General features: G+C 36.5%; 3 protein-coding genes across 22 annotated transcripts in view; all 3 read right to left on the bottom strand.

The window, feature by feature from the left end:
* Nucleotides 1-251: 251 nt before the first annotated feature.
* LOC105226240 (putative inorganic phosphate cotransporter) lies at nucleotides 252-3,773 on the bottom strand. The gene is made up of 4 exons (XM_029550197.2): nucleotides 3,429-3,773; nucleotides 1,832-1,968; nucleotides 677-1,762; nucleotides 252-614 (listed from the first exon to the last, which is right to left on the bottom strand). Exons 1-4 carry the CDS (start codon nucleotides 3,460-3,462, stop codon nucleotides 393-395), a joined length of 1,479 nt encoding a protein of 492 aa, XP_029406057.2. The 5' UTR covers nucleotides 3,463-3,773; the 3' UTR covers nucleotides 252-392.
* Nucleotides 3,774-6,311: 2,538 nt separating this feature from the next.
* On the bottom strand, nucleotides 6,312-10,579 carry LOC105226241 (putative inorganic phosphate cotransporter). Its single transcript, XM_011205070.4, has 4 exons — nucleotides 10,314-10,579; nucleotides 7,884-8,020; nucleotides 6,724-7,809; nucleotides 6,312-6,653 (listed from the first exon to the last, which is right to left on the bottom strand). The coding sequence occupies exons 1-4, from the start codon at nucleotides 10,333-10,335 to the stop codon at nucleotides 6,441-6,443; spliced, it is 1,458 nt and encodes a 485-aa protein (XP_011203372.1). The 5' UTR covers nucleotides 10,336-10,579; the 3' UTR covers nucleotides 6,312-6,440.
* A 6,735-nt stretch (nucleotides 10,580-17,314) lies between these two features.
* LOC105226272 (arginine kinase) overlaps nucleotides 17,315-25,839 on the bottom strand; it is a 53,460-nt gene continuing 44,935 nt past the window's right edge. For 16 of the 20 annotated variants that reach the window (XM_049452938.1, XM_049452951.1, XM_049452932.1 and 13 more), the window contains one exon: nucleotides 22,707-24,289. In XM_049452938.1, the coding sequence (XP_049308895.1) occupies nucleotides 22,944-24,289 (1,346 nt within the window). In that variant the 3' untranslated portion in view covers nucleotides 22,707-22,943. Of the gene's footprint in view, nucleotides 18,075-18,130; nucleotides 18,229-18,294; nucleotides 18,407-18,466; nucleotides 18,619-19,309; nucleotides 19,817-19,877; nucleotides 19,950-22,706; nucleotides 24,290-25,839 lie in introns of those variants that run through there. The other 4 variants (XM_049452945.1, XM_049452944.1, XM_049452943.1 and 1 more) reach the window with 1 other exon arrangement.

Below are 25,839 nucleotides of genomic sequence, written 5' to 3' on the forward strand. Positions count from 1 at the left end.
CCAAATCATAAAGCCAGCCATTGATTAACTACAATATTCACCAGATATGGCCCTGTATTCTTGTTCCTCAAAATGAAATTGCCGCTCCATGGAACCAGTTTTCAGTCGATCGATCGAAGAAAAAAAAACAAAATTCGCTAAAGAAGCTGAAGGCCATCACAAAAGGTGCTTATGAAAAGTTTTTCGAGGGCTGGAAAATTATTGGCATAATTGTATTATAAGTAGTGGAGATTACATTGAAGACGACAAAATATATATTGAAAATAAATTAAATATTTTTCGTTTTATTTAAAATTTCTTCTTTTTCACAATGTATAACTTGATTTAACATATGCACATATGCATAAGAAATTATATAACAAAAATGTACATCCATAACCTTAGAGCTCACTTCAGCTGGTTGCAGCTGGTGTACATATCGCCGTTACCGCAAACACATGCCCACTAAGCACTTTGTGCGGCAGCTCCGAATTTTGTTCCCATTTCTTCGATAAATAATCTTTATCATCCCATGGCTGTAGATCCATCTTGCCAAAAATCAAATAAAACAAATTACCCGAAGCAAAAACGACGGCCGCTATTATGAAGACTAACTGCCACTGCACGCGATTATGCTGTAAAATAAAAACTTTTCGTTAATAATTTTTTCACATCTAACAAAATCATTTCTACACACCTCATCCTCAACCAGCACACCGACTAACAGCGGCGTGAGTATCGGTATCACATTAGCGGCTGAGTTCACGATGCCCATAAGAATGCCTGCATGATTCGGCGAGAGATCGATAGTGTTCAGCGCGCTGCCAATTGTAGCACCAGCATTCGAGCCAACGCTTATCGTCATTAAAACAATCGCGAAATTCTTTTGCTCCTCTCCGAGGAGTCCAATGCATATAAGACCAGTAGCCGGTATCCAAAAGGCGCACGTATTGAAGGTCTTGCGTATAACCGTGAGTGAGGCCATCTTACGATTGAGCAACACATCCGAGACAATCAGATATACATAGGACATGCACCACATCGCCAGATATGGCAGCGCTGAGTAGAAAGCGTTGCTTTTCATATCCATATTCAGCACACCCTTCATATAGGAAGGCAGTTCAGCTTGAAGTGTGGAGAAACCCCAAGAATGCGCCGAACGTGCGACTACTAATGCCCAAAATGGCAATGAAGTCAATATAGCATGCCAAGGCACTGGAATCTTTTGCACTACTTCATCCGACTCTACTTTTTTCGTTATATTCTGGGAACCCTCTATGTAATCTAGTTCGGCTTTTGTAATAAATTTTGACTCCGCTGGTTTATTAGCCGCTAACAACAGCCAAGCGACGCACCAAACTAAACCCAAGGCACCAGATACATAGAACAACCCTGGCCACCCGATGCTCGAAGCCGCAATTAAACCGCTTATGAACATGGAGAGCAGCGTGCCGCATTCGATACCCGTATTGGCTAGCGCACCCAACCGATTGCGTTCACTCACCGGACACCAGGCTGCGAGATGTGCATGCAGGCAGGGAAAGAGAAATCCCTGAAAGAGTCCCTGTACGATACGTATGCCACAGTAGATGCCCCAACCGCCCCAATTAACGCAGAGCGGTAGCAGAAGAGCAAATAACGAAGAGCCTAGTGTTGAGATAAACATCGTGCGTTTGGCGCCCAGACGACGGCAGAGGTAACCGCCGGGAAATTGTGTGATGAAATTACCCCAGAAGAAGCTCGACAGTATATACGATTTCTCCATATCACTCCATTTGTATTCCTGGAAAGAAACGGATATTTATTAAATAAATATGTCAAAATATGTCAAGCGATAATTATTTAATCCTACCGGAAAGTTGGGATTTGTAGTCGCCGCATCGGTCATGGCCACCACAGCTACTCCCGCGTTGAATTTGGCAACATAATTTACAATAATTGACGTGAATAGCAAGAATATTTGTACGTGACGTTGCCCGAAACATGGTGCTGAAAGCGGAAATAGAAACACAAAGAGTTAATAGCTTTCTGCGCTATATTTTTAAAAGTGTAGTAGTACTACTAAAAGAAAATTCGAAACGAAAAGTTGGAAACGAGAACGATCATGTTGTGATAAATGGACGACATGTATTCAGTGTTCTTGACGTGTGTCAGCTCTCAGGACGTACTATCGACTCTGACCAATCTTGTAGTGAAAATACGCGCCCGCCTCTGTACAGCAAAAGACGTCCGCCAACAAACACAGGGACGGCGAGAAGCTATTATCACAACCGGAAGTTAAAAAATTGTCTACTCGATTTGAACTTCTGTTCGCTGAGGGCACTCAAATTGATTAGAGGAAGCTGAGGGAATGGCATCCTTACATACAGCTGCAAGCGGAACCATTGCTTTTCGTGAAGGTCGAAAGAACAGCTGGTTCAAGAGGAATGTCGTGTCGCAGTGGGGAGAAAGCGGGCAGCCTAACTCGTAATGTTAAGGTCGAAGTTATGGAGGGAGCACCTCTTATCAGCCTGCTAGATAAGTGTACCATCTGGAGATGGCGAATCCGATTTCCCAAAGTGAGCGAAGGAATCCTTTGTCAGATTATGATGAGGTTCAAATATCAATTACCTGCTTGAAGAACAACAAAGAAAGATCGTCACGCACCGCCTTTTCGTCGGTTTAAAGCCGCCTTCGTCACCCCGAAAAGGTAATGCTCCTATGCCGCTATGTCTGAACTTTATACACGATACTTCTTCTAAAATAAAATCGACTAATGAATCATTCTTAAGACTGTTTAAGTGAAAGGTTTTACGGAAAACTTATGGTCTGAATACCGCCGATGAGCTGTACGAGATATAGGGTGTCATTAAGATAGTTCAGCGAATAAAGAGAAGCTGCGCTGGCTAGATCACGTTGTTCGGATGGAAAAGGATGGAACAGCCCAGGAAGGTTCCCTATTCACTACCCGTCGGTGGTAGCAGAGGAAGACCTCTACTCCGTTGGAGAGATCAGGTGGAGAAGGATCGGGACGCACTTCTACACTGCACTGTCTACGTCAGTAAAGAAGATGGAGAAGTATTCTCCTAATTTTCTTCTCCATTCTGGTATAGAGAAATCATTGATCACTTAAAAACTCCGAAACTTTTGAAATGTAGTTAAAATAATCAAGTTTTTTCTGCGTGATTTTGTTTAAAATAAACAAAAATTTGATCACTTAGTATCACCGAATCACTTTGACTGTTCTATATTTCTTTTGCTGTTCCTTGGTGTGTTCAATATTTTGTTTAATATAAATAAATCTCATCACATTCCTGCTTGAAAAAAAAATTCTATGAAAACATTATTTCATCTATGTAAATAAATATTAGACACTGTAGGTCGGATTAAGGCTGTCAGCTAGGTTATCCATGCCCTATTTTAACAAGGAACTTAACACTTTAACATTAACACTTTCAAGATTTTCATACATTTCATTTTCGTTGCTTGCGGTTTATCAATCATAATTAAATATTTTTAAAATATTTTAAATTTATTAAAAAAGACTATTATATTATTAAATATTTTAATAATATAAAATTATATTAATAAATATATATTTTTATTTCCGCCAGTTCAATTTCACTTCGATTTTAACTACGCGGGGCAGTTCTATACAAGCTGCATTCGTCTCTTGATTCCAGGCTCAAACTGAAATTAAATTTTCTAATAACACCAATTTTCAGCTTCGATCTTTTAACCAATTCATACGTAGTTACAGCAATTGGAGTTTTTTTATTTTATTCAAAAAGTGCAGCAGCTCGCAATAATGCCGACTCACTCAGTCACTTTGAGCGTCCAGCTGGAAATACGAGTTAAAGCAAATTAACGTAAAAAGCGTATTAGAAAGAGAATGTACTGCAAAAATATAAAATACCTAATAAAAAAAGGTTTAGATATATTTGCCGATATTTATATATATATATATATATTTATTACTTTTAATACTTTTAATACTCAAAGAACTCGGATATTACAAAAAATGTGATAAAGAGCGAAAGTACCTGAACTTCAGACAGTTTAAAGTCCTTATAATTTCAGCATTAAGAAAAGGTTTATAAATATTATTTGTTTTAAAGCAAATACATAAATATTATATATATATACATATATACAGGGATATATATATACATATATAAAGGGATATATGTATATATACAGCTTTGTTAGCAAATTTATCAAATCCACTCAAACATGTTCTTCACTTCATACTCATATGCTTTAAACCAGGTGTCTTTTAGGCTACAGCTGTTCATCCTTTCAATAATAAATCAGCTATTGTTTACTAATTTTTTGCTATGTTAAATCGTCAAAAAATATTTGCTGAATTTGATTTTGATTAGTCAGTTAATATGTTGTGTAAATTAAAATAACTGAAATCAGTGACCTATATTTTCACGTGCATTTTTTATCGCCAACAACTGTTTTACTTTGGCGACAACTGGAATTCACTGCACAACAATGCATAGTCACGCTTTGAGCTTTTATAAAATTATTTATAAAATGTAATAACTAGAAATATGTATTTGAATGCTTAAGAGTAATCAAATCGAGGTGAATAGCATTGTGCTGAACTGAAATCGCGTGTTGATTTGATTTAGTTGTAATTTCTATGGCCAGCAATTATTGCAATTTTCAAATTTCGATTTCGATGCGATTTGATTGAGATATACTCGATAACTAACCGGTCAAGTTTTTAGCACTCAAAGCACAACTTTTTCATCGTTAATATTTTCGGTTTGAGCGTATGGTAATTGAACGTTCGAGTACTGCGCCCTTTGTAGCCCAACGAAATATACATAATTGTATATTCCCTCTTTTAATAAACCGTACAACGTAGTAGACATGTCATAAGCGAAGGCATAAGCAAATATTAGGCAAAAGTAAATTGCTTAACATTATTTTGCTAACAAATAATTTGTTTACTTTTTGGCACTTAAGGTGAATTTTGTTCTCTAAACCTGATCGTAGAAAGTTCAATGAATTGCAGTCCGGTATTTACAAATTTACAGTACTTTTGACAGCAAATTAAGCGTCTAAGAATTTTTACTAAAAATACAATATTCTCGGCAATAGATCTGTAGTTTAAGCGGTATTAGATCACGAAAATATTGTCAATTGTGGATCTTAATTATAAAAGAAAAATAAATAATATAAACAAAAAAAGAAGTGATATATAATTTTGGTCACATATGGCAACTCTGTTCAGAAATATCTCAAATTTTTTCAAACCAATTTAATTTGTTGCTCTTATTATTATTTAAAATTTTATTTTCTTACCAATTTTATTATATAAAAATTTAAAAACGGTGGCAGCTCTTTTTAGAAATTTTTTTTAAACGCGTCATTATTAAAAAATTTTAGTTATACACACATTTGGTAATAATTGCTTTATGTTACAAATTTAATGCAAGTAAATTTTTTGAACTGGTGGCAACCATATACAAAAATTTATATTATATTTTTGGCCTTTTAATGCGCCATCCATTTGATACATATACTTAACTGTTTTAAAAAGTTTTCTTAAAATTATGAAAGAGGTGGCATCCGTTTAATTGAAAGTATTAAGTAGAATTACTATTTTATATTTTGTTGCTCATTTTATTATGTCAACTTATGTATGTATACATACATTATTAATTTAATTACATATATAAAAATTCAAAAAAGGGTCGCAACTCTTTTTAAAAACTTTTATAACTGTGTCATCTTTTAAAGCTTTTTAATTAAACACACATTTTGTATTAATTACTTTTGTGTTAGTAATTTAGTGCAAGTAAATTTCTTGAGCGGGTGGCAACTTTATACAAAAATGTAAATTTCATTTTGAGCGTTACAATGTGTCACTCATGTGAAACATACTTATGTGAATGTTTCACCAAGATTTTTTTTTCATTTTCAAACAGGTGGCATCCCTTTAATAGAGAATTATTAAATGCAATGAAGTGACGAAAATTACACTATTATTATCTAAACTTTTATTTATTTAATCGATTTAATTGTATAAAAAACTAAAAGAGTGGCATCCCTTCTAACAAAATTACATTAATTTCATTTTTGAAGCGTTTTAATTTAACATATATTTTCTTGAAAATAACTTTGTATTATCTATTTAATGCAATACAATTTTTGAACGGCTGGCAACCCTACTCAAAAATGTAAATAACATTTTGAACCCTCCAATGGGTTACCCATTTCATACGTATGCTCAGATGTTCCACTAAGTTTTCTTAAAATTTTCAAACAGGTGGCATTCCTTTAATTTGGAAATATTGAACGTAAAATGCAATACATAAAAATACAACAAACAATGCATTTATTTTTTAATTTGTATATTTTTGTCTTATAATATTTGGCGTTATTTATTACAACTAACTCTATATTAACATATTTACATACATCGACACTGGCAACACACTTTACTACACTAACGGCTATTCTTCTTACGTGATACTTTTTCTGGGTTTTTCATCCAGCTCTGACTTTTCGCTCTTCTCCGCTGGTGGTTTCACGTCAACCACGCTTTTAGGCAGCAAGAAATCCGGATTGTCCCATGGCTGTAATTCCATTCTACCGAAGATAAGGTAGAACAAATTACCGAAGAAGAAAACGGCCGCCGCTATGATGAACACTATTTGCCACTGCGTGCGACTCTCCTAAAGTTTCGAAAGAGGATAACAATTAATGAAAAGTTCCAAAAATGCATGACTCGTATTCAATACTTACATTCTCAGTGACTATTACACCAACCAACAGTGGCGTGAGTATCGGTATCACATTAGCCGCTGAATTCACGATACCCATGAGAATGCCGGCATAATTCGGCGACAGATCGATGGTGTTCAACGCGCTGCCGATGGTTGAACCCGCATTTACACCGACATTGGCAGTCATCAGCACTATGGCCAGGGTCGTTTGATCTTGATTCAAAAAGCCGACAGCAATGAGACCCACAGCTGGAGCCCACAGTGCCAATGAGTTGAATGTCTTGCGTAAGGCAGTGAGTGAGAGTATATTACGATTGAGCAGCACATCCGACACAATCAGATACACATAAGACATGCACCACATCGCCAAGTATGGCAGCGCCGAGTAGAAAGCATTTTTCTTCATGTCCATATCAAGTACACCCTTCATGTAGGAGGGAATTTCCGCCTGTAGCGTCGAGAAACCCCATGAATGCGCCGAACGTGCAATCACTAAGGCCCACAATGGCAGCGATGTTAGAATAGCACGCCATGGCACTGGCACTTTACGTTGGACTTCGCCCGCCTCCAACTCCTTTGTGACAGTCTTTTCGGCGTTAATATAATTGAGTTCTTCGGTTGTAATAAATTTCGATTGGCTCGGTTCATTGGCAGCTAAAAAGATCCAAGCGACACACCAAACCAAACCCACGCCACCGCCGACATAAAAGAGACCCGGCCAACCGATGCTAGAAGCCGCAATTACGCCACTTATGAACATAGAGAGCAGCGTACCGCATTCGATACCCGTATTGGCTAGCGCACCCAAACGATTGCGTTCACTCACCGGACACCATGCTGCGAGATGTGCGTGCACACAGGGGAACATAAAACCCTGAAAGAAGCCCTGGACAACACGTATACCACAGTAGATGCCCCAACCGCCCCAACTGACACATAGCGGAGGCAAGAGACCCATAACTGAAGAGCCCAGCGTTGACAAAAGCATTGTGCGTTTGGCGCCAAAACGTCTACATAGATAACCGCCGGGAAATTGCGTAATGAAGTAACCCCAGAAGAAACTCGACAGAATATATTGCTTTTGTAAATCGGTCCAATCATATTCCTAAAACCAAAGTAAGTTCGGTAATTAATGAAAGTTATTTGTGAATCAAGTAATCGAAAGTGTTTTTTACTTACCGGAAAGTCAGGATTCGTCGTTGCGGCATCTGTCATGGCAACCACAGCAACACTGGCGTTAAATTTTGCAACATAGTTCACCACAATCGAGGTGAATAGCAGGAAGACTTGTAGATGTCGCTGGCCAAGCAGCGGGCCTAGAAAGCGAGCAGGATAATTAGTTTTATTTTACAATATTTAATATAGCTTAATTATAACAAAATAAGCGTTAATGTTAATTTTAAATTATTATTGTTCGATGCTTTTATGTATTCTATAGTAGTTGAAAATTTGATTGAAAATCAATAAAAATGTTTTTTTTTTCACTTGAACTAACACCTGTGCGTTGATTACGATTTACGTTTTCCTGTGGTCAGTAACCAAAGGTTGCCACTTCAGTTGTATTGTAAAATATATAATACGTTTTTATTACGGCTAATCTTTATAAGCTTTATATCACATTGCTACTATTACTACTGATTTATATGGCGAGTAATGGACTTGCTATCTTTGAGTTGCGTCAGTTGTACCTGTATTAGCAATATATAGTATATGATTGTATGAGAATTTGGTAAGTAATCTAACACTAGCCGATATACATATAGTAGTATTTCTATGTATTTTCCTGAATTGCTTTTTTATTGCATGGAATTACCTATTTACTTCTGTGTTGAGTACAACCTTCTTAAGAATTTATTTGTTAGAAAATGGGAACTAAATATATTAATAGAATTAATAGAAAACTTGTGTTAAGGATGCGTTGTTTAGTGGGAAGTGACTCATATTATATTATTTCGCCTACAATATAGATATTAAGACGTCGGCTTCACATTACGCTAGATAATTAAGAGTAAAACTATAGCGCATATCTCACACAGAGCTATGTTCAATTCCAAAGAGAGCTTTCTTGTCAGCCCAACCCTAAACGGGTTAATCTATAATCACAATGTTATTAATTGTTCGATTATCTTAACTTGCTTGGTAAACTGACTCTGTGAACAAAAGGCGGAAAAGAAGTTAGCTAGCCACACATGCCCTCAATAAACTTCTTGACCTTTAGCAAGCATTCAAATAATTTTTCTACCTGAAACAAAGCCTTCATAGGAATAATATTTCAAAGACTTTAATTCTGCCAGTTGAGTCACGCTAGTTCAGAAAAATTAGGTTTTGCCCAGAGTTCGTTAAGTCTTATCGTCATTGATCTACAAAAATATATCGACATATGTTTTTTATATTGAAGAGAAATTATATTTACGACTCGTATAATTCTCTTTCAACGATAAAAAAATTGAAGGAAATTGTGCTCGAAAATTTCTACGTTGGAAATTTCATTTTCATGACAAAAATATACTTGGAGGTTTGGCATTGTTTTTATATGTACATTGTGACAAGAAACCATCCGGAAATTGTAGTTAAATCCTCCGGGTAAATGATATTTCAAAGGAATATATTTTGCTAAGTAAGTTCCTTAATTACTATGCCAAACATGAGCGCGATCTGTTAATTTAACTGTTTACAATAGCTGTTTAAGTCGGTACATCTCAGTAGTGCATTGCGATTTTTACAATGGATATAAAAATTTAAAAAAAAATGTGTCTCAAGTTTTGTATTCCTAACCAAATTTCGTGTACGGAATCGTTACGAATGTTGGAAAAGGCTTTATCAAAAACACAAGATTACGAGTAGTACAAAGAACTCAAAGACGGTCGAAAGATCGTTGAGACATGCCATGTTCTGGACGAGCTTCAACCTCTTCAACTGACGAAAATATTAAAAAAATTGAAGGATATGGTGCTTGAAAATCGTCAGGCAAGTGTTAAAAAGATAGCAAGAGCGCTAGACATCTTTCGCGAGTCCGTTCGAATGATTTTGGTGAATATTTTTGGGTATGAAACGCGTTCTTGCTCGACTCGTCCCGACAAAGCCAAAGCCAAAAACGCAATGAATAACATTGATCAACCAGCCTATACACCAGATTTGGCTTCGTGTAAATTCTTCTTGTTCCCAAACTGAAATCGCCGCTTCATGGAACCCGATTTCTGTCGATCGAAAAGATAAAACGAAATTCGCTGAAGGCCAAAAAGAAAAGCGTTTCGAGGACTGGAAAAATCGTTGGCATAAGTGTATGACATCTGGTGCGGATTATTTTGAAGGCGTCAAAATAAATATTGATGAATTTGAATAACTTGCATTTTATTTACAATTTCCGGGTATTTTTTGTTCACAGTGATATGAGCGCTTATTAATTAGAAAATCAGGCTACTCTATCCAATAGGTTTATACAAAGTGTACCCATATAACATATTTCCTTGGAGTTCCAACCAACAAGCAACGTTATTCAACTGTATGTCCAGCTCAACTACCTGCTTTCAATATTTTTTAATAATTTTTGAATTTTGAAAACTCAAATTTTATTTTAATGTTCACTTCAAAAACACTTTAGCTATTCACCTTTATTTATATCAGCGGTCATTTTGCCAAAACACTTAACAAATCCAACCAAAACGTATTTATCCTCGACTGGGTATATTTGGTGTACGCGAGAACTGCCAACCAGCTGCTAAGGCAATTGAACGCGAACTCGCCAATTATACGCAAAATAGAAATGAGGAAGCTTCTTTTAGCCAATTCAGCCTACAACCGCTTACTAATAAAACAATCTTTTCAGGTATTTATTAAATATATAAATCAAAATCTCGACCATTGTACGACCGAGATAACTAAATCCAATCGAGCATGCGTACAATATTTATATGCTATATAGTTCATATATGAATGCTATAGGTGTATAAGCACGTCTATATGGGTGTGTACTTTGATTGGCTGATTGTGCTGAATGGGCTACTAATCCCCGCCAAACTATGGTGTGATGTGGGTAATCATTGCACTTTCCTTATAGTTGTTGTAATCGTCTAGCGCGTCGATAATACATAGTAGACTGAACTTATTAAGCTGGGTATACAAAGAGATATAAGTGCTTATGGAGTTAGTAAACAGTCTCAACAACAGTGAAGTGCACTGCGCTAGTAACAATGTAACTGCACCAGTTCTTATCAGGTTTTCCTTAAGCGTGTAATCGAATGGGAGCCAAAGCAAAAAATTAGTGTTTAGTGTAGGCATCATTACATTCAAATTAGCGTACGAAGAGAAATGTCAATAAATAACATGCTTATACATATAATATATAAAATACAAATACATACATTCATATATAATATACAAATGAATACATATCTACAAATCTCAGCGCCTTTTTAACACCCTAACAATACAATATCCGCATCATATCGTCGATTTAGCTATCAGCACTTTATCAGTTTTTTTATTTATTTAGGCACACACAGAACGCATGAATCAAATAAATCATGATTTACGCTGCTTTTTGTTCTCTATCAGCCCACATATTTACAATCAACTTGATTTAAAGTTAAACTGTCAGATTTATATGTACGTGTTTGGTTGACATCTTAGTCAACTGGTGAAAACTGAATCAATGCTCGTAAAAGTGAAACACAAAATAAAATTTCATTAATCGTAATGCGTAGGTTGTATTATTTATAAGCACAAAGTCCATGGGATTTCCCGATTTGCAATTACTTCTAATCAACATTTGGCGAATTTGTGTTATATTACTTTCTAAAGGCAAAAATTTACAAAATTATTATGGTGAAATGATTTTTACTTTTTTATAAATTATGAATGGTATGGAAAACATGCAAGAAGCAGTTGAAGAAACGCAGCTGAGCTTCATGTACTATCAAAACTCACAAGACTTAGAGGCGTGTGAAATATTTCAAGGGTTTTTCCAAACTGCCATATTCGTTATAAAGTCTGAATACAGGAAATAATTGTATATTGTGACAAAGCATTCGGAAATTGTAATTAAATTCCCCGGATAAATGATATACTCAGGCACGTATTAGAGAGATGACTACAGAGCTTGACATCTCTCGATTGTCCGTTCGAAGGATTTAAGTGGATATATTGGGTATGAAACGTGTTCTTACTTGACTCGTCCGATAAAGCCCGACATAGGTTTATAAGTCAAACTTTGCAAACTAATCAACAATCACTATCCAAGATAAAATACATTGTTAAAATACATTGTTTTTTTTTTTAACCAAATAGTGCTTAGTAATGCCAAGTATCAACCAATAGATGAGCGAGAATTATTTCAATTTATTTTCCATCAGTGCCACACCACAGACAAGAGAAGATGAATACTTATTTGCATAAAAGAGTACCACTAGTGTGTCAGCGTTGAAACAAGGCAATTTTTAGAACAAACTACCGCACAAATTGAAGAAAAAATGGCGTAAACTAGTGCAATGATTTCGGCCTTCTCTGTGGATGTATACCATTTCTTCGCCGCGCTCAAATCATTTAGTGCTCTCAATGAAACTCCGTGTCTTTTTGCGGAAAAATATTCAAGGTTTCGTATCTGATTTCAAGTAATTTGTTTCCGGTTTATGATAGGCCTGGATATTCACAGAGAAAATAGAAAACCGTTTTCTTATTCCCTTCTACCTCGTAGCTGCAGTAATTATTGTTATAATGTAGGCTCATTTCTAGCGCTTGCTCTCAAAAAGCACTGTGCCCCCCAGGGTCCGGCACTCGAAGTGTAACCAACTTCACACCGTTCGCGCAGCTGTCGCACTGGAATCATCTGTAAACTCTCAAAATGATAGGATTTACTTGGCCGAGTGTTCATACGAGAATCTAAGTCATCCGTTGGCCACCAGGAGGCAGCAACCGCCACAAACAATAGTTTGGGCCGCTGTCATCGCAGATGAGCGCTCTCCAATTGTTTTCATCAAACCTGGCGTCAAAGTAAATGCAACATAAAGGGTGATTTTTTAAGAGCTTGATAACTTTTTTTAAAAAAAAAACGCATAAAATTTGCAAAATCTCATCGGTTCTTTATTTGAAACGTTAGATTGGTTCATGACATTTACTTTTTGAAGATAATTTCATTTAAATGTTGACCGCGGCTGCGTCTTAGGTGGTCCATTCGGAAAGTCCAATTTTGGGCAACTTTTTCGAGCATTTCGGCCGGAATAGCCCGAATTTCTTCGGAAATGTTGTCTTCCAAAGCTGGAATAGTTGCTGGCTTATTTCTGTAGACTTTAGACTTGACGTAGCCCCACAAAAAATAGTCTAAAGGCGTTAAATCGCATGATCTTGGTGGCAACTCTTACGCATTTCTTGAGATGAATTGTTGTCCGAAGTTTTCCCTCAAAATGGCCATAGAATCGCGAGCTGTGTGGCATGTAGCGCCATCTTGTTGAAACCACATGTCAACCAAGTTCAGTTCTTCCATTTTTGGCAACAAAAAGTTTGTTAGCATCGAACGATAGCGATCGCCATTCACCGTAACGTTGCGTCCAACAGCATCTTTGAAAAAATACGGTCCAATGATTCCACCAGCGTACAAACCACACCAAACAGTGCATTTTTCGGGATGCATGGGCAGTTCTTGAACGGCTTCTGGTTGCTCTTCACCCCAAATGCGGCAATTTTGCTTATTTACGTAGCCATTCAACCAGAAATGAGCCTCATCGCTGAACAAAATTTGTCGCGAAACACATTTCGAACCGAACACTGATTTTGGTAATAAAATTCAATGATTTGCAAGCGTTGCTCGTTAGTAAGTCTATTCATGATGAAATGTCAAAGCATACTGAGCATCTTTCTCTTTGACACCATGTCTGAAATCCCACGTGATCTGTCAAATACTAATGCATGAAAATCCTAACCTCAAAAAAATCACCCGTTATTATCGGGAAAGTGTTCTGGAGGCTGCTTTGAAGACGTGGGCAAACAAACATTTCGGTCGTAAGCCATGGACTTTTCAACAAGACTCAGCACCGTCTCACAAAGCGTGAGTGAACCAAGAATGGCTGAAAAACAACGATCCGAACTTCAATACGATCACACAATGGCTCTCGAATGCAGCAGATGCGAATCCAATGGATTATTCTCTCGGGGCCATTTTGGAGAGCAAGGTCCGAAGTAAAAAATACACCAGTCTCGAGATGCTGAAGAAAGCCATTGTCCCTGAGTGGGCCAAAATACCGGGAAGACACATTCGGGCAGCTTGCGATTTGTTTTTTGACCGTCTCAAAGCCATAGTTAAGGCAAAACGTGGTCATATCGAGCAAAAGTGAATTGGTCCTGAATGTATGATTAAGTATTTTCACACATTTTGTACTTTTAAAAAAATACTTTGTACTTTAAAATAAATAAAAATAATTTTTCAAACCGAATTTATGGCTTTTTTAATTGGTTACACTTCGAGTGTCGGACCCTGTATAAAAAGAAAAAGTTGAAGTTTGATTAGAAATACGAAAAGACTTTTTCGACTACCCACTATATACTACAATCATCTTTTCAATCGTTATGACATATTTTGGTTTCCAAAAAAAAAAATATCTAATTTGATTTTAGGACAGGTGGTAACATTTGAAAACGTAAATGAGAACTCATTGCTCAAAGATCACACACACCAAATAGTAATGACTAGTGGCTACCATCACTAATCATGATTTACAGGTTACTGCCGGCAACTGCAAACAAAAATCTGAAATTTGATAAGCACAATTGTATCAAATATTTTGTTATATTATCGCCTTTCACAGCTGTTTCCCTTCATTTCAAAGCCTGAAGTATTATTTATTTGCATACCAATTACTTTAATTAAGCTATCGGCTATTTGAACAGACGTATGTTATTGTGATATTAGCTATGGAGAGTTTATTAAAAACAAATAAAAACGTGAACTTCGATTGCGCTATTGCTATGTATAATACCCTTCACAAATATAAATGTTTTCTTAAAAGTACTTTATATTGATCGTTCAGTTTATATGGCAGCTATATGCTTTAATAGTCTGATATCGGTAGTTTTGACAAATAAGCAGCTTCTTGGAAGAGTAGAACGTGTGCAAAATTTAGGTCGATATCTCAAATGCTAAGAGACTAGTTCCCCTATATAAAATCAGATCAACGTGACTAAATTAGCTCCGCTCATCACGGTGATCCTTTCTATATATATTTGTATTTTCCTGGGTATTGCAAACTTCGGATAACCTGTTGAGGGTATAAATATATATATATATTTGCAGCAAAATCAAGACTTATTTATAAGCACACAACTGTAAACATATTTGTAATCCATCAAACGTAAGAGCGCACACTTGACCATTATATTATCGACCGCCGGCACTTAGTGACAACCCGATAAGCTTGATAAATATACAGCTTGTTCACTTTAAGTTCAATTAATTTATTTAAAAAATCTATGAAACACCTGATTATCAAAAAAGTACAAATTCTGTGGGAATATCTGATGCAATCACTTTCGCTATAATCGAACTGTGATTGCCTTTGTTGCTTTGTGATTTATTTTATCAGTAAGCAACAATATATGCCAGCTATAAAAATCTATTTTAAGTTTCTGCATTTTATCTACAAATTATTTGCCACTTTAGCTGTCTGCTTCTCAACTGTTTTGAACAGATTTCTGTTTACTCACGTCACACTTACCTACATACATATTATATGTGTATTTGTATGGATTGTATGGAGTGTAATCGTTACCTACCGGTTATTATATATACTTATTTGTTTTGATTTCACATCTTAAGTATGCGTTAAAGCCCCTTAGATTACAACTAATATATTTAGAAATTTCAAGCCCCCACTTACATATTTCAGAATTAGTTAATAATTTAATTCAAATGAAGAAGAGTATTATTATTTTGCAAGTCAAGTACTAAGAGTTACTTTAAAGTAAATAAGTTTGTTGTCAACTGTGTTATTATACCATAAATTTATTAAGTTGTTAAATCATTTCGTCAGGTGTGTATTCAAAAGGATGATGCATGGAAAAACAACATTATTTTTCTACTTTCACAGCAATTTGAGTACGAAAATCTAACCAGAACCGATTAAACCACAACAGTTAAACGATGCGTCAAAACTTAGAAAGTGGCGATTCGAACTAACAACAGGTCTAAACTCTCTCTTTCTTTATCTTTCTCTCAGTTGGATTAAAAATTTATTTCGATTTATCAAGAGCGCAAAGGGATGATGAATAACATACAGCTAAGACTGCATTTACACGCGGACTCTTTTTTCGTTCATTATAGATGAATTCCATATTGGTGTCGCCTATTGCGTTCACACAGGAGATACGTGTCATGTATGCAATCCATAATAAAAACGCTGTAAAACGTGGACGGGTCCTCTAATACTTATATAAATGACACGCCGTTCTCTTACATTTGGATCAAGAGATTCTCACATATCAATATAGAGTTTTGTAACAATCATATAACGATCACTGGTAGAAGACATTTTAGACTTGAAAGTTTTCTGACTGAGCCAGGTCACTGTTTTCACTAATCGATCTCTGCGGTGTATTTAGTTGAGTCAGCCGACGCCGAGATGGAAAGTAAAAAATATTTTTCATAGTAATGACTAGTTCTAATACCCTTAACAATGTTTACTAAGCTTGTCTCAAATCCTTTGAAATACACAGAAAGAAACGTCTGGATCAATCATATCTCTTCTCTCACTTCGCAGAACACGATCAGATCGCACTCAGTAACAGTTTCCCTATTTCTGCTACTATGTTTATTTGCGCATTTACAGTTCAAAGTACTATATTATATGCAGCGTATGCGTCGCCCATTTCAAAATGACGCTCTTGTCAACAAAATATTAGCAATCCGCCGAACACATGTACACTGACATGCTAGCACATATTCATAAAATATCATTACGACGAGCTGAGTGGATTTACCTACATATGTCAGTCTGTACTTTGGTCTATCCGTCTGAATATACGCAAACTATTCGCTCGGTTTTTGTGATATCGTTCTGAAATTTTGCAAACGTCATTTTCTCTTCAATAAGCTGCTCATTTGTCGAAACTGCCGATATCGGACCACTATAACATATAGCTACCATACAAACTGAATAAACGGAATCAAGTTCTTGTATGGAAAACTTTCACATTTGACAATATATCTTCACGAAATTTGGTATAGATTATTTTCTAAGACAACAATGTAATTTCCGAAAAAAGTGTTCAGATCGGCTCACTATAGCATATAGCTGCCATACAAACCGAACGATCAGGATCAAGGGGTAGTATGGAAAACTTTCGCTTTTGACGTGGTATCTTCACGAAATTTTACATAGATTACTGCCTAAGGTAATAATATAACCTCTGAAAAAATTGTTCAGATCGGATTACTATAGCATATAGCTTCCATACAAACTGAGCACATAGTTACTGAAAGAAATGCACCTGTGAAGGGTATATTAGCTTTGGTGCAGCCGAAGTTAATGTTTTTTTCGTGTTGAAGAACATTATGGCTTCGAGACAACTGAAGTTGAAGTTTGCCCTTATTAAAACTAATTACTATATGCACAACAATAAAAAGGTTACTTTAACTGAATATTTCATGTATTTATTTATGCTTTTCGCTAGCAACTATAGTTTATACATTTGCAACTACTTTGTAAACTACAATTTATCGTCTATAAAATTTCGGTAAAACCGCTTAATAAACAAAGAAATTTTTGTGCCAAGTGTATGTATGTCAGTGTCACAGATAAAATTTAGCCTAGATCTAAACTTATCTACAATGTTTTATTGAAAACAGAGCCGAATTTTTGCTTTTCTCTTAATTTTTCCATTTATAATTTGACACAAATTTTTTGTTACTTAAATTTCTAAAAAAATTTTTGATTTTAGTAATTCACTACATACCGAAAATATTCTTAAAATATTGCTTGTTTAGAGATACTGCTTACCATACTATTTAATGATAATTTACCATTCAAATGTACGCAGATAAAATTCCCACATACTTTTCGCTGCAATATATAAAACTTTTTTTTTTAGATTTAAGCTTCATACCAACTAACTAAATTTTTAGACTATTTAGAATTTCAATAAGCCACTTTGGTATCAAAAAATGCAACCCTGCCTATTTATACTGATATGCACTGTAAGTATTTAACGGTTCTCCTCCTCTTCCTCTTGCAAACGCAAAATATCGGCTTTATTCATAAAATAATAACTTGGCTGACGTCCTTTCAGATCTTTGGTTGTACGCTTGGCACCTTTTTGTATGAGTATGCGACTTAAGCTTTCGATGGCGTTCGTGCCCATGGCATAGTGCAAAACAGTGCGTTCCAGCTGAAAAAGCGGTTGCCATATAATAAACCATTTTTCCTTTAAATAGTACTACTCACATTATCACCGATTTTCAGTGCGTCAGGATAGATATTTACAAAATGTTCGACCACTTCCTCGTTCTCTTTCAAAACTGCAATGTGCAAAGCTGTGCGTCCTGTTGTGTAATGAAAAGGGTTATATATTTTCTGCTGACGTTTTATGTATTGAAATTGTAAGTTACCATAATAGTTTTTGGCTTTTAAGAGCCATTTGCCATTCGGTTCTGCGACGATTTCCTTCGCACGTCCGACATTACCATCTCTTATCATTTGATGTAGTTCTTCGCGCAGCTCCTGTCGCAAGTTTTACGAAAGTTAGCTTAAATAGAGCACATTTAATCAACATTAACTTACCTCCAATGTGCGTAGATTACGTAGAAAGTTTGCTAGCTCCTCATGTCCACGCTCGACAGCTATATCCACTATACTCAATTCGTTGTCGTCGGTAATGTCGACGATGTGGTCGTAGCCTTCCACAGCGAGTATTTCGAATGGCTTAACATCGCCTGCAATGACAGTAAATTATTGATAATTCTTCGTTGGAAATATTGAAATATTCTGGTTTACACTCGCAGTTTCTCCTTTACTTTTTGATTGTCTTTTCAATTTTCTGTTATAATATTTTCGAATATCCTTTCTTTTCAGCTATTTATTCTTGCTATTTATCTTTTTATTATTGATCTATCTATTACTAAGCTCTATCTCTCCCTAATTCGAAAATATTTCGAATTACTTAACATTGTCTGCAAAAATAGTAATTAATCGATAACTTTTAGATTAAAATATTCAATATTCTTTTAGATATTGAACCACTACAGCATATTGTGCCATACAAACTGAACGATCAAATTCAGGTCCTAGTCTGGCAAATCTTATATTGGAGGAGATATATGTACATATTGGCAAGAATTATCGTCCAAGGTAACCTTACATTCTCCGGAGAAATTTTTTTTGAAGGCATATATGGCTTCGGTGCACGAAATATCTGCTATCCATTCACTACCATTCACTTCTCTATATGACCTTCTAGATTTTATCAATCACCTCAATCTTCACGTCAGTCTTTAATCTATACTTTATTCTAACGACCTAATTTTTTCGCTGAAAATATATGCTTTCCTTTCTCTGCTTGACCTTTTCTGATTCTAATAATCAATATCTCTTCCATCCCCCAGCAACTCAACCGTTCGCACTCACCAATTACAGCCAGCGATAGCACATAACGATCGATATCTTTCGCATTCGATGGTTGATTCGCCTGCAGCGATACATCACGCGCCGTGCGATACAATTCATCGCGATATGTTATATCGACATTCGATTCCTCAATTAGATGCATTAGCGCACCGCGTCGATGTGAACGCGCGCATGCGAAATGGAGCATACTTTGTCCATGCTCATCGCGATCATCGACATTTGCTTGCGTTTCCTCGTCCTCATCAGCATTCGAAATGTGATCTTCGTCAATGCGATCCGCATCGCCATTTATATTGTTGGCACTACGCAAACCAGTGCCGGTGCGGCGTACCATGCCCGTGTGGGACGTTATTGTCGCGGTGGAATTTGTCTTGCCACTATTACTCGTCTCTGTCGGATCGCGCTGGTGTAGATAATTTTGCAGATAATTAGCCAGAAATGCAACAGGGTCCTCGGGTCGTTTGTTGGCGATTTCCGTAAGCGCTTTAATGAGCGGATCTGCTAGATCTGAAAAGTGTAAGCAAACGTATGAATATTACCAAGTGTGCTTATTATTATGCCAACTCACTGTTCGCCAAATATTTGCCTTGCTCCGTTTTGAAAATGGGGTTCATTTGACTGCTGGCATTTTCAGCTTGACCTGCAATTGAATGAAAGTTGCACTAAATGTGTTGTTTAGCACTAAAATAATTCGTTTACAATATTTATTTAAGTAAGTTGAAATTCTAGTTTGAAAAAGCGAATTGAATGAAAATTAACGAAACCTCTTTTGGAAGAAAAATGTGCAATGGAGTGGCTTCTGCTAACCAGATTCGTTGAATTTATGAAAAGAGAGAGTAGCGTTCTATAAAATTTAAATTATCTGTCAACGACTGTGATGAATTGCATTAGATAGGATTTTGTGCAATTAACTTTCTTTCGAAATTCAAAATAAAAACATCTTCTATCGACTTCTGCCGAATAAAACCAACTTTCCTTGAACTAGTTTCTTAGTTTCTACAAATTATATTTTGCAAAGTCTAGTTGTGTCCTACATCGCCTTGCAAGGATGATAAACTTGCTAAGCCAGATACTTCTGTCTCACTATCTGCATAATGGGAATGGTTAGAAGCTCGATTGACTTCTTGCGGTTCTCTACCAAATGCTTGTGCTAAAGGCGAACTCGGCAATCTCTGGGCAGATACCAGCAACTTCACAACCGCAAGACACTGCTGCCTGAAGGTCCACCGTAAAAGGTCTGGTGTGCTCCTAAACAAAGTTTCTCTATCACTATTTATAGGAGCTTCAACTGGAAGCTGCCTGAATGGCATTGATGCGGTAAGATTGAAATTTTTGCCGGATACCAACTGCATGAAATGTGGATGAGATAGAAGCATCTAAATCAAAAACCTTTGATCTCATAATTTTTGACATCCAGGTGAATTAGAGGAAATTAAAATAAAATACCTTAGCATATTTCTGATAGGTTCAAAGCACTTTATCGAAAGGGAAATTGTAATGCACTTAATATTCTAAATATCTGGTTTCACAGAGGACTTTTTTCAACCGTCTAAATATGATTCCCTTCATATTGGGTGAATCAGGGACGTAATCTAACCTAAATATCCTAACCCAGTTGGGTGTCTATAACTGCTTACCTGACAGTGGGATTTTTGGTCCCTGCATTCTAACAAACTGATTTTGCTGCCGCTATCAGGAAACCAGTTTAGAATTTAGTTTAAGTTCCAGTACTTCAAGTAATTTACTCACTACAAAACTTACTTTTATGAGAGCTTATTATTTATTTCGGACAAACTCTCGCAAAGTAAATTCCCTTGCCGCGTATAAGCCATGAATAGCCATATAGCTTTAAAAAAATCAGTGTCGGTACAGTTCTTAACCCCCGTGACGATGTTGAAAACTACCGTTTCGACTTTTGTGGGACTATGTAAACGGAACGAACCTGGAATTTTATTTGGCCACGAACTGTTTTCTCGGCAGTAGTCATCATAATCATTTTAGGATATAGGATTATAGAAATAAAAATTTTTTCAAAGGCAATGGGGTCTGTATACATAACTGCAAAATATTCAGTCTTCAGGATTCGAGAACGTTATTTAATAACTATATTATGAAATTTAATGAAACGAAATTCATATTTAATGAGAAACATCACTCGATTCGTAACGAAAAACCTGGTCTTTTAAGAGTGGACTTAGTTAAAATTTTAGAATAATGAAACAAAAGAAGAACTTCTTTCACAGATCGTCTCAGATTACAAACTTTTCGGAAACTATGTATATAATATTTTCTTTGAATGGAAGCCTTCAAGCGGATACTGCTTGGATACCCAGAGGATGATCTAAGACCGAAAGTCGTGTCTATTCCATATGTAAAAGAATAGTTTTGGTCATTCTAAAGTGAATGGCACTCAGAGATCTTTCCTCACTAGCATGAATTTCTACATATGACTCTATGTAAATAAGTAATATTATATCGGTTATTAGCCTGGAACATTGAGCTATGGACCAATGGGACGAATATTAATTTAAATCGTTTTTTTTATTAGTTTTCGACGAAACATGCCCGAGGGCCTTAACGATAACACACTTAAAACAAAAGCTTTCTGTTCTAAATATGAAAGATTTAGATGAAAATAACCTCGGCCGTAAGTGGTGTTCTTAACGGTGTTTCGTGTATATTTAATCTTTTAATTATTTATTTATTCATTATTTCTCTTTATAGAAATCTGGAGTGGGATAAATTTAACGTTAATGGTCAACAAGCCGAATGCGGATTTATCTTCGATGCGTTCGGTTTTAAGTGATGAAACGACTGTTATAAAACGATAACAATATTCAAACTAAATTGTACAAGTTTAAAATTTTATTGTAAAACAGCCACCAAAAAGAACCATTATCTGTATAGCGATAGTTAAATGGTCAAAATCGTGCAAACTAACAGAGCTAAGAGGCAACAGAACAAATGAAACCACATATGAAGCGCGATGAAATCTTATGAGGCAACCATATAATGGCAAGCATAACACTCAAGTCAAAATAACAAGCAATAACACCCCGGTCGAGAAACTAAACTCTAGAATCAGAAGCAAATTTTCAACGACCGTGAAAAAACTCTTGAGAAATAAAAAAAAAAAATAAATGGCAACTGAAAAAAACTGTACTTGGACAATAATACTAAACACAATTTTTTGCACTAAAAAACCAAAAATCACAACAAAGACACAGGACACACGAGTGACGACTAATAAATGTGTTATGAGTTAAAAAGAAAATGTACGAACCCGAGTTTGTTGTATTGCAAGTGTTCAGAACCCACAAAGTCTCAGAAGTATGTACGAGTATTAGGGATGCGCCGCAATCGAAAGCATTCAAATTTAGCATACGTAATGCAATCATATTTACAGTTTTATCGAGGATGAATAGCAAAGACGAGAGAAAATGATGTCTTTATGTTTTGTAGAATGTAATAATATGTTGTAGGTTTGTAATGCTTTGGTGTATGTATTTTCATATTTGGCATATCTGAATGACTTATGATGACATATTTTAGTTTTGGTATTTTGTTTAGCTTCGCTTGATTACTTAAACTCCACTCCTTCTTCTCCTACTTCTCACACGCCACTACTTAAGCACTAGTTGCGCTCCACTAGGCTGTTCTTTTTGCGGCGAAATATTTTCACCAACATCGAGGCGATGTGCTTCGAGTTCGTCAGAGACATGTCCTTCTCCAGCGATACAATGTTGGTCACCGCTGTGCAGTAGTCCTGAAAGAGCACATACTCGATTACACCCAAGCTCTGCATATTCACTAACTGTACATCCGACTTAGACGTCGCGCACGTAATCAGATTCAAACCACGCACCGAGCTCAGATGACGCAAATTGTCCACTTCTTTCATTAAATTTGGCAGATTGATTGTGGTTGTAAATTTTAAGCCCGTGCCCAAGTAGGCTGGACGTGCTTGCAGATAACCCAAAAAATAGCTCTCCTTAAAGTGCAGCTCACGTTCCAGAAACGAGATAACGCGTCCCACACGCGTATATGCCACACCCATATTGGCGGCATTCGCGTCACTCGATGTAGAGATCACGCGCAAATGCTCCTGACAGTTTAGCCAAAGCGCCAAATTATTCGCCGAGTTAATGTATACACCACGTCCATAGGGCCAGAGACTGCCATTGAAAGCCAACGACTCGGCACTTTGCACTGTGTCTTTCATATCCAGCAGCGGTATCAGGAGACCCAACTTCTGCAGCGTTGCATATATTTCGGAGTTCTCCTCCAATATCTCCGTCAATGTATAATAGCTGCCCGACTCAGTTTCGCCAATAGCCTCAACAAAATGATTAGTGAATATTTTGCCCATGATCATGCGTTCGGCCTGTTCCACTTGTCCAATTGTCAAATTAACGGGCAACTCGAAATCTTCCAAGTTGCGTGAACACTCTACGGTACAACGTTGTATCAGATTTGATTCGTCATCGAAGATAAAGGCGGCCGTATTGAGTCGCACAGCATTCTCCATGGGAAAGAAGGCAATACGCGGATGTGGCTTAAAGTCCTCATTCACACTCATGCAATGCATATCTTTGATGAGTGGCACGAGAAACTCCTGAAAGACCACGTACACATCGAAATCCGGCGCAATGACGCCACAACTGATATCCTCTTCTAGTAACCGCACTTTCGAAGTCTTACGCATTGAAGGCCAAATAACATCGAAGAGATTGTGATCGAGTCGGGTTTGTCGCAAGCGTATCTTCTCGAAGACGCTACGTTTTAGAAAGCGACTCAAATAGCTTATGACCGACACTTGTAGCGTCGAGGCAGTCAATGGCTTACGATGCGCCAGCGCCGAGGCTGCCGAACCACTCAACGCTTTGCTCGACTCTTCGATAACGCTGAAGCAACGTTCGAGTGTCCGATTAATGTCGACATCTTGCAGTTGTCGCCTCGAGCTGTGCAGATCATCTGGTACTAGTGCAGGTTGTTAGTTTTGTGGTTTGTTGGAGGTGCGATGAATGTATGCAGTTGTTGAAACGAGTTATGGAGATAGAGAGAGAGAGAGATAGAAACAAAGTGTGAGGGTACATGTGTTGTTGCGCCGATGAGGGAGAAAGTAAAATTTATGAGCGGTTATTTTCTGCTATTTGTTTTCATCATATACTAAGCAAAATAAGCAACATTTACACGAAAGAGCAATACTTACGGAAACAAGAAAAATTAAATTGAAAAAGTGCAGACGAAGTTTGTCAAAGCAGCAAAGTGTAGATCTAAAAATATGCTTTAATCCAAGAAACAATCAAAAGCGTTACACAATTAAGATGAAAAAATCATATATGTCATGATGAACTATGTTGAAACGAATTACAAATTATCAAATTATTCTCATGAACAAAAGTTAATTAATTTTAAGTTCAAATAAAATCATCGAAGAAATTGATAAAATGTCAATCACTAAGGTAAGTAGGTGGGAAGAAAAAATTTCTGAAAACACAGAACACCCGTTGTGAAACTACCGGGATTAAAATCCTCTAACTACAATATATTCTTGATGAAAGTTATAAATACCAAAGTTTTTCTGTGTAACTTCGGAAGCACTGTCAAGAAATTCTAAACTCTTTCCCTATAAAAAGCTTTGCATTCGCAAAAAAGTTGTATTTTCTTCTTATACTTTTTGCACTGCTACTGCAGTCCCTGTATAGTGTTCTCAGTCTGCTGGCATGTCTGTGAATCAAAGACGTTTTAGCACTCCTAGAAGAGTTTTTATGTTCTTTCTTTTAAATTTTAATAGATGGCATGTGCGACCTATGTTTCATTTAAGCCACTTGCTTATTGAGCAAGTTGGGGATTGACTCCACCAAAATTCAGCTATGTATATCCATAATACGTTTTTCGATTATTTATCTACAGAACAGCAAGACTTTCTTTAATTGCTTTGAACTCCGCTTGAAAGACACTGCAGTAGTCTGCCAGTCGAAAAAACGATTCTAGCAACTAATTGTGAGACACCACTTCCTACCCTCTTGCCTATTTTGGATCCAGCCGTATAAATGTTTACCTCTGTGTCCATGCCCATCTCACCCTTTCCCACTCTTGGGACTGAATTTAAGTTAAAATCTATAGGATTTCGAAAATCCGTGGTATTGGGTAGAAACAGCAGCTTATTAAGTATCTTAGAATAACCTATTACAGACGACTAGGGTGGATTCCCTTAGTCTATGAGCTGGCTTCACTGCTAGTGTCTGTGGACAGTAGATGTAAAATAATATTTAGTACTAAACAGATCGTTTTCCAGATCCAAGAAGAACCGACTTTTTGAGCCAAATTTTGTTCAGCGATGAGGCCCATAAAAGCAAAATTGTCGCATTTGGAACAAAGAGCTACTTGAACTTCCCACACATCACATCAACCAATGGATTTGTTGGGAGATTACTTCGTTGAGCAGATAATTTCACCATGTGATATCACAACGTTTCTTCTGTGGGGATATTCAAAGTCTAAAGTATATGCGAACAACCCTGCTT

This window comes from Bactrocera dorsalis, chromosome 3, assembly GCF_023373825.1.
Source record: "Bactrocera dorsalis isolate Fly_Bdor chromosome 3, ASM2337382v1, whole genome shotgun sequence".
Lineage (NCBI taxonomy): Eukaryota > Metazoa > Arthropoda > Insecta > Diptera > Tephritidae > Bactrocera > Bactrocera dorsalis.